A 14,725-nucleotide genomic window follows, 5' to 3' on the forward strand; every position below is an offset into this window, starting at 1 on the left:
GCCTCATGTGGTCAGTTTTTGATAGGATATCAAGGGGACTGACAGAAACACCAGGTATTTCATACAAAGGGAGCAACAGAAAGAGAACAGGATATTTTCTCATACAAGTACACGATGCAGCAGGCACCTATCAGTGAAATGTTGGGTTTACATATTTAATTTTTTTTTTTTTTTTTACAGCCTGTGTTTCTTTTCTGTTATTATAATTCATTTTATTTCAAGATCATTACTAAAAATAATTTACTAGTAGAATTCAGGGGATTACAAAAAAATTGTATATGCAACATTATTTATTCTTTAATTTTAAAACTTTCTAGCATATACTCAGAAGCAGGAAAGAAAGTCGCACCATCTATGGTCGGCTTGCTTTAGTGAGGGGAGATCTCCTCAAGGGGGTTACAGATAAACCTGACCGGTCAAACTTTTCCGCATTCTATTTAAAACTAAAAAAATTGTTCAGACTGGAGTTCGGCTTTAACAGGGCCACAGAATATGTTTGTTGTAGACAAATACATTGTAGAAAAAACTTAGTTTAATTGTATAGGTACCATTTGGCTTATTTTGGAATACGGAAAAAACTCTTGTCAAGGCTATTTGTTTCATCTGTCTATTTATCCCCGTGTCAAATATATTCTTTTGCTGTTTTTGTTGTTTAGATAATTGGAGGCCATTTCAGAACACTCCCAGTGAATGAAAAGGACACACTAACATATTTTATCTGCTCGGTGAAGAACGAAAAAAACAAAGCAGATCACAAATCTGACGGGGGACTCCACTAGAGAAAATCGGACATTTTATGGACAGTTTTGGGTTTGCTCAAGGCCTTGGAATGGAAGGACAGTTGTAAATAAAATTCAGTGTTATTTTAGTTATTTCTGTGAAAAGGTTATTCGTTGTCTCATCTAAAAATGTATCTATTTCCTAAGCCTGTAGTTGAGAAATGTCACCTTTCATAAAGTATAATCTATCATAAAGCTGGTTTATTTGACCTGGTAAGCAGTACTTTGATACAATATTTAAGGTGGAAGGTAAAGTAGAACTATGTACAAAGCTTTATATTTTTTCATTTTGGATAGAGTGATTAAGGGTTATAACCACTGTCGGATTTTTTATTTTTTTGTCATCTGTGTCCCATTGGAGAGATTTACCTTTGACTTCATGTCCAATAGCCAAAACAGGAAGAAAGAAGAAATCGCCGCAAATTAAGGGAATCCCTTGGGGCACCCCAGGTCACCAGAACTAGTGTCCCCATTGGAAAAATGGTGAATCTTCCTAATGGGGACACAGACGGAAATAAAAACCTAATGGGTGTTCTAATCCATCTCCACTCTCATACTATGAAGAAAAAAAAAAGGTTTCGCCTTTTATTTCTATTTTGACTTCCAAAACGTTATGGATAATATACATCTGGACCTCGTGTAGGAACAGTATCTGTGCCATCATGCCATTTATCTTGCTGTTCCATCTAACACCACCTGCGCTTAGAGGTGGTTGCAGGCAGTTTATAGCTCCCTCTCTAGTACCACCACAGCTGACTAGTAATCATTAGCAGCTATGAGACTAAAAAATTGACTTTACTTCAGAAGTTAGATGTACAATGTCTGTCTAACAAATATACCCTAAACACAATGAAATCCCTTCTTTTTCTATAGGCCAAAATAACCATTTACTTTTATAGCCTAGATTTGTGAGCTATCAACCAAAAGAAAAAAATAACTACAGCCAATTGGCTAAGAGAAGATTTTATCTAGGCAGACTTCTGAAGGTGAAGTTGGCTTTTATATAGTTTCACAGCTGCTATCTAAAGATTTCTAGATATCTCTTTCACACCTGAGCATTCTAAAGCATCATTTGAAGCTTCACCAAAAGCACTTCAGTGCTCGACACTAGCATTTTCATTTTATTCAGTGGTGCCTGTTCACACCTGAGTGTAGTGTAAAGAAATGAAAAAGCCAGCAACTTTGGCAATTGATGAATTTTATTGTAGCAGTTGAATTACAAAATAATACAAGGTCTTACGTGTTTCGACATGTAGCCTTATTCATAGCAATAGAATAATGTGTAGTGTGTCTTGAAGCTCATCTCTCAAAACTTCTGTTGGGCAGCGTCGTGTGTTTTTGCCTCAATAGCATTCAATGGGAATGCTTGAAAAATGTGCATAACATGCATTTTGCAGTCATCTTGTCTAATAACTAGCTTTTTAATTGGCTAATAATAATAATAAAACAATAATAAAAATGCTGAAGCCTGAAACATGTCCAAAAATGCTTGCACAAATACTCAAAAACATGACCAAAGTTGCACAACTCAAATGTAAATTGTTCCAGAGAGCTGTGACAGGAAAGAAGGAGCAATAGGAAACTTACAACAGCCCCTGTGCACAGGTACTGTTACTAAGGGTCATTTTAAAACCAGTTTTTCATTCGATTTTTTGACTTTTTAGCACTTTTATACATTAGGCCCACTATATTCTGTAGTTTATACAGTAGTAAAAGGCTGTGTCCAGACCGGTACATTGGAAGAGGGAATACAGATGTACAAAGATGTATCATAATGCTATTTTCAAAAGGACCTTTTTAAATATAATTTTTTTCAGTTGGTTTAATATAAATGATTTGATTTTTCTATTAAACTTTATTTGACCAAAAATGCTTACTTTCAAAGAACCAGATAACTCTCAGATAAGAGTTGACCCTACAGTATGAACGTAGGTAGTAGGGATGTCTTGCAATGGTTATTGTGGTGCTGACTCTCACCTAATAGTGAGGCCAGCTATTTCTTAGGAAAGGGGCAGCTATGTACAATGGAAAATATATAATTTGTTTAAACCTGATTGATGAATAAGGCGTGAGTGGCCGTATGGTAGCTCGTAAATTTTCCATAAACCTAATACAAGATTCCTTCACAATGGCAGCCTAGGGATGTTGTAGAGCTACGTTTCCAGCACAAGAAATGCAGGGCAGTATTTTATAGATTTGCCAGCACTGTGCTGTTATGAATCCCTTAGCATTAAGACACAAGGGGGTTATTTACGAAAGGCAAATCTACTTTGCACTGCAAGTGCATTTTTAAGTGCAGTCACTCTAAATCTGAGGGGTAGATATGAAATAAGCGGAAGCTCTCCTGATTTTATCATCCAATCATGTGCAAGCTAAAATGCTGTTTTTTATTTTCCTTGCATGTCCCCCTCGGATCTACAGCGACTTTACTTCCAAGTGCACTTGCAGTGAAAAGTGGATTTTCCTTTAGTAAATAACCCCCAATGTTTCAATGGGTTCTCTTTATGCATAAATACACAGAGAACTGTTGTAGGAGCTCTCGTTCCTATATATTGATTGTAGCAATCGCATTTAATATGTGCCCCACTGTAAAACTGATTTTATGAAAGCTCAAGCAAAAAGTAGACTTGTTTGAAGGCCTAACAGAGCTATTAGCAACTACTACCGGTATTCTCTGTTTGCTTCTAGGCAGTGTTTGGCAGAGTCGTTTTATATATCATGGTGACGAGTACTAATAGAAATGGAAGAAGTTTAGAGGGGATGAGAGATTATGCCATCTAGTGTGGTCTTACTTCAACAAGACAAGGATCAGTAACCATAGCAACCAACGAGACCTCATCTTTCATTTAGTCAACAGCACTTAACTGCTGAAATCTTACTGGTTGCTCTGGGCAACAGCACATCATGGTTGCTCGTTGTACTGTAATATTTCTAGCATACTCTTTAAGGCACTTAAATGAGAATAATGACGGTGTGTGTCATGTGCAGTTAGCCTACAGCAGCCAATCAGGCGTTCTTGCTTATCTGACCACTGTGCTTTGCACATAATTGCTGCTCTTTGCGCTTCCTTATTAAACTGCTGCATCCAAACTGGCAAGACATCTTTAAATTAACATGTTTGAATATGATTTCTGTATACATGTACAAATATATAAGTTGGCAAAAATATACGACAACACACACTGCACTATATGTTTCAAATGCTGACAAAATATACTGTTAAAGGATATTCTTTGTGTATATCCTGTTTATTGATGTTTTTCCTTGACTCTTAAATAAATCAAGCTTGGATAAATTGGCTTTCTTTAAGTTAAGACTTCATTTGGTGTACAGCATGTATTAATGCTATAGGTTGCACAGCCCCTTATATCATATGATAGCCTTTAGAATTTGCACTTTCCTTTTCTGGGGATTTTTGTCTCTTAAATATTGTTGGCATGTGTTGGTTAATGTTAGTGATTTAAGTCCCTGGATCAACCTGAATGTATAATATTGTGATGGCTTTAATAAAAAAATAATTGTTATTGATCTTTTGTTGTGTGGTTCTAAATTATTTTTAAAGAGTTATATCTAAAGAAAGGGACCTTTTACACCACTGCATAATGCATGTTGCTGTGCTTTTTATCTTGAATGGCACCCTAATGCACCTCCACAAAGCACCTATATTGCAGTGCACCACAACACACAGTTACACACTGCTGTGCATTGTAATACACTTGTAACAGAAAAAAATATGAAGGTACATTTCCATAAGGCATCTTTCTGGACAGCACCTCTAAGAGACAGCGCCTCCCCCTTTACCTGGACACACAGCCACATCAAACTTTAAAAGCAGTGTCTGTCCATCAGCTCTTCAGTTTTAGTGTTTCCTCGTGGGGAGACACTGCAAGGAAACCTGTTGTGTGGCTGCTCTCAGGGGAAGTCTGGTGTGTGTTACCAATGGCTAACGTGGTCGAGGGCAAGCGGCGCTTCAGAGTAGATCTAGCCTAGCTGTGCTTGGTATACCTTATTTTCTTGTCCCTCAAGAAGGATTGTGTCAGTTAAGATGTCTGCATTGCACAGCTGCCGTTCCTAGACACACACATGTATGCAGGCACCAGCAAAGAACGAGCAGAGCAGCCACGGGCACATATGTGAATGCGGCCGCGCACCTATCACCAGGACTGGCGCCAAATGGCCTTTTGATTCCTATGTTTGACTTCTGATACTGATCCGGCTTGCTCCCGACTACCTCTGTCTGCTTCCTGCTCTGACCCCTGATTTAACTACGGACTCTGTCTCTGCCTGCTGCTCCTGTTTTACCATGCAACTGTTGCCATCCCTGCTATGCTTCTGCCTGCCATTTATGTCTGATCTGCCTGTTACCAACCCGGCTCGCCTGACCCTGCTTCCACCTCCTCCAGCCTGCTACAGCTCCTTCAGTCCAGCTCAGCACATCCAGGTTCCTGCTTCCTGTTGGGCATCCACAGTCTGTCATCAGCCAAGTCTGCCAGCCTGTCTGCTCCTCATCTGCCTGCTACCAGCCAAGTCCGGCTTCCTGCCTGCGAGTTCCTGGCTACTACCTGACTTCTGGACTGATCCTAGGCACTCTTACCCCACCGTGCTCCAGTGGTTGCTGTCTCACTATCAGTAGACCTCTACATGTCAGGCTCACCAACTGGGTAGGTGACAGATTGGGGTTACCTGTATGTTGCCATCCCAGCTTTCCCTCAGACATTTGGGAGAAGTTTCTGGGGTCTGCTCTTTCTGATGCCCAGGGAGGGTCTGTACTTAAGGGGGATACTTCCCTGGGTATGTGTCAGGGCTGGGTTCAGCCCTTCCTTCTCTGAGCTGGCCTCTCAACTGTTGGCTAATTGGCAGCTCCCTTCTCTCTCCACAGTTACTCAGCTGTTGATAATCCTGCTCGTCAGTCCTGCCTACTTAAGCCGTCCAGTCCAGAGGAGCTCTGCCTTCGCCTTGGTCACATCACAAGAAGCTATCTCCTGGGTTCCTGTTTAAAGACTGGCTTTGCTGACATCCCTTCTGGCTCCAGATCCTGCTTGCTGTTCCACTACATTGATCCCTGACTTCTGGCTTGGTTGACTCTCTGTTCCGGTTACTGAACTCTGGCTATGTTTTGACTACGTTTTGTTCTTTTTACTTTTATTATTTAACAAGTGTGTTTTAACTGTACTTCTGTCTCAGTCTGATTTCATGGTTTCTGACAGTAGGAGAAGGCCATGAATTCAGAAGATGCAGTCAATCCATGGGTTAGTAATATTTTTTCCAGATTGGATGAACTGGATCACCACATGGATCAGTTCGCCATGGCGTTACAAATGCTTCCGAGTGGAATGGCTCATCTGGAATCTCCCACTGTAGCCAGCCCGATACAACCTATGTTGCATGCCGACCCTGCTGCTGCTCCAGTCTCTGTGCAGGCACCCGCCTCGAGTATTACCTCTATTAGAGGTATGTCTGGTTCCGCTCCACTTCCCCAGTGATTTGAGGGCGATCCAGTCCAAGGCAGAGGGTTTCTAAACCAGGTTGAGACATACTATGAGATGCTGCCCCAGGCAAAATATCTGAGATTGGCATTGAAAGCAGGGATTAAGGTTGTACACCTGCAGTTTAGAGCACTCCCATTTGGTTTGTCATTGGCCCCAAGAGTGTTCACGAAGGTAATGGCCAAAGCATTGGCACCTTTGTGTCTAGAAGGAATCTCAGTGATTCCATATCTGGACGACCTGTTTTTCACTCAAACCAGAGAAAAGCTTCAGCAAAACTTGGTCAGAGCTCATGCCCACCTAGAGTCCATAGGATGGATCTTAAACCTCCAGAAGTCTAATCTTATTTCCTCGCAGGAGGTGTTATTCTTGGGCTAACGGATCAACTCAGTGGAGCAAAAGATCTTTCTTCCAGAAAAAAAGGATCATGTCAGCATTGGGAACTAGAGCTGCACAATTAATCGTTAAAAGATCGTGATCTCGATTTACCCCCCCCCCCCCCCCCCACGACAATCCATATTGCAGTGTTTCCTGATTCTTTCATGTTCAAGTATAGAGAGTTCTCTGCTCACTCTGGCAGTCTGCCAAGTTTTTAACAACATTGTAACTCTTCTGTCTTATATTAAAGGGATACAACTTCTGTGTGAATATGCAAGAGGTTTAACCACTTAAAGTCTAAACCTTTTTCTGACACTTGTTTCTTACAGTTGTAATCAGATTTTTTTTCTAGAAAATTACTTGGAACCCCAAAACATTATATATATATATATATATATATATATATATATATATATATAAGAAGGCCAGTATGGTGGCCTGAATTTATGGGAGGAGCCCGGGGGGTATTTAACCAGCCCGTTCGCCTGTGGTGGTTGTCGGTTTCCGGTGCGCAATACCACGTCACTAGGCCGACAGCTCGTGTTGATCACCATTTGATTACCATTCAGACAAACGTCTCCCTTCTTGGAAGTCTCGTAGTTTTCGTGTTCCGTCCGGTTTTGTACAAATCTCGCCGGCTCGACTGCCGCAGGTAGGGGTCTCGATTGACCTTCATTTCTATTCATTTCTATTTTATTTGAGTGTCGTAAACCCTAAAAAATGTCACATCGTTCGGGATGATACCGGGTTGTTATCACTCATGTCGCACTTGCCCGCACACGCCCTTCATTTCACGGGCGTCGTTCGGTAGGTTGTCTGTGATACCTTGTTAGCTACCGGTTGCATAATCTTGTTCGTCATGTTCCGCAGTCATATCGTTGTCAGTCGTATCTTGCGGCACAACGACCCATGCCTCTGCCACAAACTGGCTCACGTAGGCCATTTCTTCATTTCACCTGTCACTTACTACGCTCCGATTCGAATCCAGTTGCATCACCTAAATGCGCCGATTCGTCCCGGGGTGCCCCTAGGTATTCGGCCTCATTTCGGTACATGCTCCAGAGTCCGCGCGTTCCAACCGTCCAGGTCTCTGTCATGGGTTCATTTCACGTCACCTACTACGTTCGAATCGATACCAGTCGTTTGCCAAAAAAAAAAAAAAAAACGCACAGGTTCGATTAAACGTGTCCCAAATAGCTTGGCCTCATTTCGGTACATGCTCCAGAGCCCGTGCGTTACCAATTCAACCCGGGCCCTGTCATGGGATTCATTTCACGTCACCACTACGTTCGAATCAATACCAGTCGTTTTTAAAAAAAAAAAAAAAAAAAAAAAAAACGCACAGGTTTGGTCGACGTGTCCCAGTTGTCGTTGGCCTCATTTCAGTACATGCGCTAGAGCCCGTTCGTTGACGGTTGCGAGTCGCGTCCTCTCCGAGTCGCAGCTCTACCATGGGAAAACATTTCATCCTCATCTAGTTCGCCCGGGTCGAATCCGGTCGCATTTCGTTTGCATCGATTCGCCCGGACGGTCCCACATTTTGTAGCTTTTTTCGGCCTCATTTCAGTGCATGCTCCAGAAATCCGGGTTGGTTCCAGCCTCAGTTTGGGGCCGGCCATCCCAGGCCTCTGTCATGACAGTAGTCCTTCATTCATTTCACTGTCACATTCCGCGCTCCGGTTCGAATCCAGTCGCACGATCGGATGCACCGATTCGTTCCGGTTCGCCCCCCAGGTTGTTGCCCTCATTTCAGTACGTGCTCCAGAGTCAGTTCTGCTGTCAGTTGTACTAACGACACGACCAGTTTGTGCCTCTGTCACGGCAAATCGTGCTTCATTTCATGGTCACTTATAGCGCTCCGATCCGAATCCAGTAGCATCTATGATGCATCGATACGGTTCGGCGTGCCCCAGAGGGAACAGCCACATTTCATTTATTTTTTCCACAGGTTGTCTGGCGCTGGGCCAAAAAAAAAAAAAATAAATAAAAAAAAAACGGAAATCTCAAAAGGATAACAGAAACAATGAGGAAATAACGGCGTGATGGTTTAGGAATCATGGCGCAGAAATATCTACTCACCGGTGCACTTCAGTTGTGTTAGCCAACTACTTACGTCACATGCCAGTTTTCCTTGTTAGGCTCCTTCAAACAAATGTCATCTGTTGTTTCTCTCTCCAGGTCAGTCAAAGCTTAGTAGGTCCACCCTGCACCAGCTTGGACGTCGTCTCCCAGGTAAAAAAAAAAAAAAAAAAAAAAAGAAGGGCTAGGAGTGGAAAAGGCGACAGCGAGACGGACCGGTACACATATGTATGTAGGCGAAGGAACGTCAGTATATACGTGTATTCGCGTTCGCTTCCGCCTTAGTACCCAAGCAACAGGTGGGCTCACTTGGAAAATAGAGAAACAGTCTTGACTTTGTCATCCTCTATAGGTTCCGGTCGTCCATCTATCTTCCCCAAAAGAGATAGGACATCACTCCCGGGGCTCGATCCATCAGGAACCATGTCCCAGATCAGCAGTGAAGACCTTACTGCCCCCCTGTCACCTCGCCCGCCTTCAGTGGGCGACAGCATTCAGTCTTTCAGGGGCTGGACTATCCCTAGGCTGTCAGCGGAGCTCAGACGCAGGGGCATTCCCTTCCCAGCCACAGCTAGGAAGGCAGAGCTGTTTAGGCTCCTCTCTGCCCCCCCAGCTACCGCCGGGCCTAGTACCCCGCCTCAGGCTACGCTGCAGTCCATCTCTTCGGCCATAGGTCAACTGCATACCATGGTGTCGTCTCTGGCCAGCTCGGTCACGGATGTTCAAACCAGAGTGACCCTCTTAGAAACACCTCCAGCTACAGCCACCACTGTTCCGGATGCAGTCCCGTCTCCTCTACCAACAGGTACCGAAGGCACATGTCCCGTGGTCTGTCCAGCACATCTTGTGCCGGCCAGCATTAGGAAGGACATCTTGGACGGCAAGGATGTTAACCTTGCCTCCTTGCTCATTTCGGTGCATGACCTGGCAGAGAACAAGGCTTACACCTGGGGGGATGTATCCGTAGTTCTCAAAGCTAAGGACCCCAGGCTAAACCGGAAGCTATCCATCCCCGAGTTTACCCTAGCCTTCGGCATGCTCAGAGATGTCGTTTGCTCAGCCTCTCCTGCCAGGAGGGTTGAACTAGATTTGTATCTCCACACGGTGGTGGACCTGGGGTACAAATATGGTGGCTTTGCATTCTACGACTACCATCGTTCCTTCTCAGCGAAAGCAGCCGCCATACTGGCACAGTTCCAGTCTCTCACAGACTGGAGCCTGATGGACACGGAACTATTCTGCCGGCATTTTGCCGGCCTTCGTTCTCCCCTGTGTGCCGTCTGCCAGTCCTCCACCCATACCGCTCCCTGGTGCGCCAACATACCGGCTACTCGCCCGGTAGAATTTCCCTCCACCTCTGCCGCAGCCCCAGGCCCATCAGGCTCGGCACCAAAAAACCAGGTGGACAAATTTGGACGCACGGTCCAAACCATTGGGGGTGCGGCCATCTGCAATAACTTCAACTACGGTTCTTGTAATTACAGCCAGTGCCGTCTACTGCATATCTGCGTTATATGCCACAGGGCGCACCCCAGGAATTTGTGCGAGGTCAAAGCGCACAAAGGTTCATGACTGAGCCGTATAGACATACTTTGCCTGGGCTTCTACCTCAACACGCACCCCACTCCTTCACTAACCACCTTCCTCATAGGCGGCTTCACCGCAGGTTTTCACACCGGCCTCATCTCCCTACCTCACCAAACCCACGAGTGCAGAAACCTCCGCTCAGCAGCCTCTGACGAACAGGCCATCGACCTATTGCTGCAGAACGAGGTGGATCGAGGCTTCGTTATAGGCCCCTTCACTCAGCCCCCCTTCAATATGTGGAGAGTTAGCCCTATTGGGCTTGTCAAGGGCAAGTTTTCCAATAAAAGTCGTTTAGTGTATGACCTGTCTGCGCCTCATTCTTCTCACATCCCTAGCTTAAACTCATTGATCCCTTCTGAAGAATTCTCCTTAAAATATTCCTCAGTGGACATGGCAATCCAGGCCATCCTTAAAGTAGGCACAGGCGCATGGCTGGCGAAAGCGGACATATCCGACGCCTTTAAACTGTTACCTATCCACCCGTCCCTCTGGTGCTGGCACGGGATTAAGTGGAAGGATCAATACTACTTCGCCACGAAGTTGACGTTCGGCTCCAAAAGCAGCCCGTGGCTGTTCGACATATTTGCCCAATCTCTCGAGTGGATTCTCTTACACAAGGTCGGCTGTCAGCGAGTTATCCACTACTTAGATGATTTTTTATTGATAGAACGGCCAGGCGCACCTCCCAGAGATCTCGACAAGTTAAGGACCGTTTTCGGGAACCTCAATGTTCCCATCGCTGAACATAAGGTGGACGGACCCGCACATTCAATCACCTTCCTTGGTGTTATTTTAGACGCCGGCTCCATGAAAGCCAGCCTGCCCCTTGACAAACTAACCCGCATCAGGGCGGCACTTCACGAGTTCACTCGGACCAGGGGATGTACTAGGAGACAGCTGCAGTCACTGTTGGGCATGCTCAATTATGCCATGCGCATTATCCCACAAGGCCGTTCCTTTATCTCACGACTGTTGGTCTACCTGTCTCAGGCTCAAGACCCGGATCATATCCTTTGCCTAGACACCGCAGCTTTAGCAGACCTGGCAATGTGGGACGAGTTCCTGTCCAACTGGAATGGCATCTCCCTTTTCATCCCGTGCATTTCACCTCTCTCACCACAGGTAGTCACAGACGCCGCGGCCTCTACAGGGTTTGCAGCAATTTTTGGCCACCATTGGTTCGCCGGACCCTGGCCTTCTCAGATACTTAGCATCCCGGGCTTTAGTCAATCCTCTTCACTCTTCGAGCTCTACCCCATGGTTGCAGCCGCCCAGCTCTGGGGCCCTACCTGGTCCGGACAAACGGTAGGCTTCACCACCGACAATCAGGCCACAGCCGAAATTGTCAATAAAGGCAGGTCTAAATCCCCCTCCGTGATGTCCTTCCTACGCAGGCTGGTGCAGCTGTCACTACAGCACCAATTTAATGTCATCTGCATGTTTATCCCAGGGAAATATAACCGGGCAGCTGACGCCCTCTCCCGCTTTAATTTCCGGTCCTTCTTTCTACAGGTTCCCAGTGCAGATGCCGCATCAGCGCCTATCCCGCATTGGTCGCAGTTGACCCTGGACTAGAGCCGCATTTACTAGGAGCCACGCAGCTCATCAACCGTTCGTTATCGGACAATACTCTCAAAGCCTACCAGGTAGCCTGGAGAACCTTCAACGCATTTCTGGTCACCTCCTCAGTAGGCACCCCCACAGATACTAGACACATTCTAGCCTTCATCTCGTACTGCCACAACCAACTGGCCTTGTCTTTTAACACCATTCGCTTATACTTAGCTGGTGTTCAGCACTTCCTTTCAATCCAGGATCCTACCAAACCCTCTGTTTTCTCGTCCCACGCTGTCCGAGCCATATTACGCGGCATCCAAAAGCAACAGCCGCCAGTAAAAGTCAAGCGGCTCCCCATCACCAGTGCCATCTTCAGGGACATGTCCACCATACTCAACAGCTACCCCTTTGGTGTTCTCCCCAGTCTGGTCATACAGGCAGCCATTTACCTAGCCTTCTATGGCTTCCTTCGGCCCGGTGAGTTCACTCACAACAGCCTACACGGCCCAGTCCTCCGCAGACGTCATCTGCTCCGTCACCAGGACCATTTCATCCTCCACCTCCCGGTAACCAAGACCCAGCAGACAGGCACCGGCGTAGACATCCACCTCTACAAAACCAACAATGCCTGGTGCCCGGTCACGATGCTTACACAGTTTCTCGCTCGGCTGCCCGAGCTCCCGGACTCTAGCCCACTTTTGCCCTTCCCGGTGAAACCACTAACTAACCAACAATTTATTAAGCATATCAGGATTCTCCTCCGCAACCTGCTCCTCAATCCTAGTGAGTATTCCGGCCACTCCTTCCGCATTGGAGCAGCTTCATCCGCATCCCGGCATGGGGTCCCGGACCACGTCATCAAAAGGTTGGGCAGGTGGAAGTCGGCCTGCTTCACTCGGTACATCCCTAACCCACAGGTGGAGATGTCTCGAGCATTCACTCAACTGGCTCAATAAAATTAACCAGGAAACAATAAAACTCTCTTATCCCTACCTGACTGTTTTGCCCCCTTATTTTGGTATACCGTCCATTAGACCAGGGCACACTTTCAGGTCCATTTCATAAAAGGTGTCTCATGATAAGCTTGTTTTGTTCAGATACGTATCGGCCATAGGGCTCCAGCCATAAGTAAGAAGGCCAGTATGGTGGCCTGAATTTATGGGAGGAGCCCGGGGGGTATTTAACCAGCCCGTTCGCCTGTGGTGGTTGTCGGTTTCCGGTGCGCAATACCCTCCCTCCCATCCCCTTTTTAGGGCATTTATCAAAAAACATTTCTCTTCAATCATATTCATTCTAATTACTGGGTATGCCCCCTTATTTTGGTATACCGTCCATTAGACCAGGGCACACTTTCAGGTCCATTTCATAAAAGGTGTCTCATGATAAGCTTATTTTGTTCAGATACGTATCGGCCATAGGGCTCCAGCCATAAATATATATATATATATATATATATATATTTTTTTTTAGCAGAGGCCCTAGGAAATAAAATGGCGATTGTTGCAATATTTTATGTCACACTGTATTTGCATAGTGGTCTTTCAAACACAATTTTTTGGGAAAAATACACTTCAATAAATAAAAAAAAAACAGTAAAGTTAACCCAATTATTTTATTTAATGTGAAAGAGAGGATGTTACGCCGTGAGAATCATGATCTATCTATAATCTATCATCTAAGCAAATAAAATCATGATTTTCATTTTAACCAGAATTGTGCAGCTCCATTGGGAACCCTGACCTCTTCCATGCCTGCAATTTAGTGGGCAAGACTTCACTTCAGACCCCTGCAAAGTTTCTTGTTAAAAGTCTTTGATCACCAGCAAGATCTGCTAGTGAGGGTTCCCACCTCGGTGAAAAAGGAGTCTTTGTTGGTGGAAGAACCAGACCAGGTTTTCACAGGTCTGTTATGGCCCTTCCCGGTCCAAGTAAGGTTAACCAGCTCCTGGGGTTGGGGGGCTCACATGAGCAGTCAATGGGCTCAGGGCTCGTGGTCCACAAGAGAAGCAGTAAAATCCTCGAATTGGAGGGAACTAAAAGCAATAGAAATGGCTTTACTGACGTTTGCCAGAGAAGTGTGGGGACTTCATATACAGGCACTGTCGGACAACGCCATGACAGTGGCCTACATAAACAGACAGGGGGGCACCAGAAGCAGAGTCAGTGCCTAGCAGGAAGTATTCAAAGATGGGCAGAGCTCCATATTGTATCCTTGTCTGCAGTCTATCTAAAAGGGACTCTAAACAGGGTAGCGGACTTCCTCAGAAGAAACCAGGTGTATGAAGCAGAGTGGCAATTGAACCTGGAAAGCTTTCATACAATCATGAAGAAATGGGGGCAGCCAAAAGGGATCTCATTGTGACTCAGGAAAATGCACAGGTGTCTCTCTTCTTCTCCCTGAACAGAACCAAGCCATCCCTGGGGTTAGATGCTCTGGCGCACAGCTGGAAGTTTCACCTCTGTTACGTCTTTCCCCCTTTTCAGCTTTTCCTTCAGGTCATAAGGAAAATCCAGAAGGAGGATACAACAGTAATCCTCATCACTCCCTTTTGGCCCAAGAGAACTTGGTTCTCATCCCTTCTCCAGATTCAACTCAAACCGTATTGGCACCTTCCGTTGAGACTTGCTGATACAAGGTCCCTTACTTCACCAGGAAGTAGCAAAACTAAAGCTTGCAGCTTGGCTTCTAAAGAGAGGCTCTTAAGGAAGAAGAGATTTTCGTAAAGGTTGGTTGTTACCCTCCTATCTAGATGAAAGAGTGTTACCAGAACAACTTATTCCAAAGCCTGGAAAGGTTTCAACTTCTAGTGCACTGAGTCTGCCAGGTCTTTAAACGATATTTCTTCTATTCTGAAATTCC

At 45.4% G+C, this 14,725-nt stretch overlaps 1 protein-coding gene across 1 annotated transcript in view; it reads left to right on the top strand.

Moving 5' to 3' along the window:
* Window positions 1-4,307, top strand: part of SAP30 (Sin3A associated protein 30) — a 40,325-nt gene extending 36,018 nt beyond the window's left edge. The window contains exon 4 of the mRNA XM_077477213.1: window positions 657-4,307. Coding sequence (XP_077333339.1) covers window positions 657-779 — 123 coding nt within the window. The 3' untranslated portion in view covers window positions 780-4,307. The remainder of the gene's footprint in view (window positions 1-656) is intronic.
* Window positions 4,308-14,725: the final 10,418 nt, after the last annotated feature.

The sequence above is a fragment of the Lithobates pipiens genome, unplaced genomic scaffold, assembly GCF_037356315.1.
Source record: "Lithobates pipiens isolate NorthernLeopardFrog02 unplaced genomic scaffold, aLitPip1_a1.2 Scaffold_13, whole genome shotgun sequence".
NCBI lineage: Eukaryota > Metazoa > Chordata > Amphibia > Anura > Ranidae > Lithobates > Lithobates pipiens.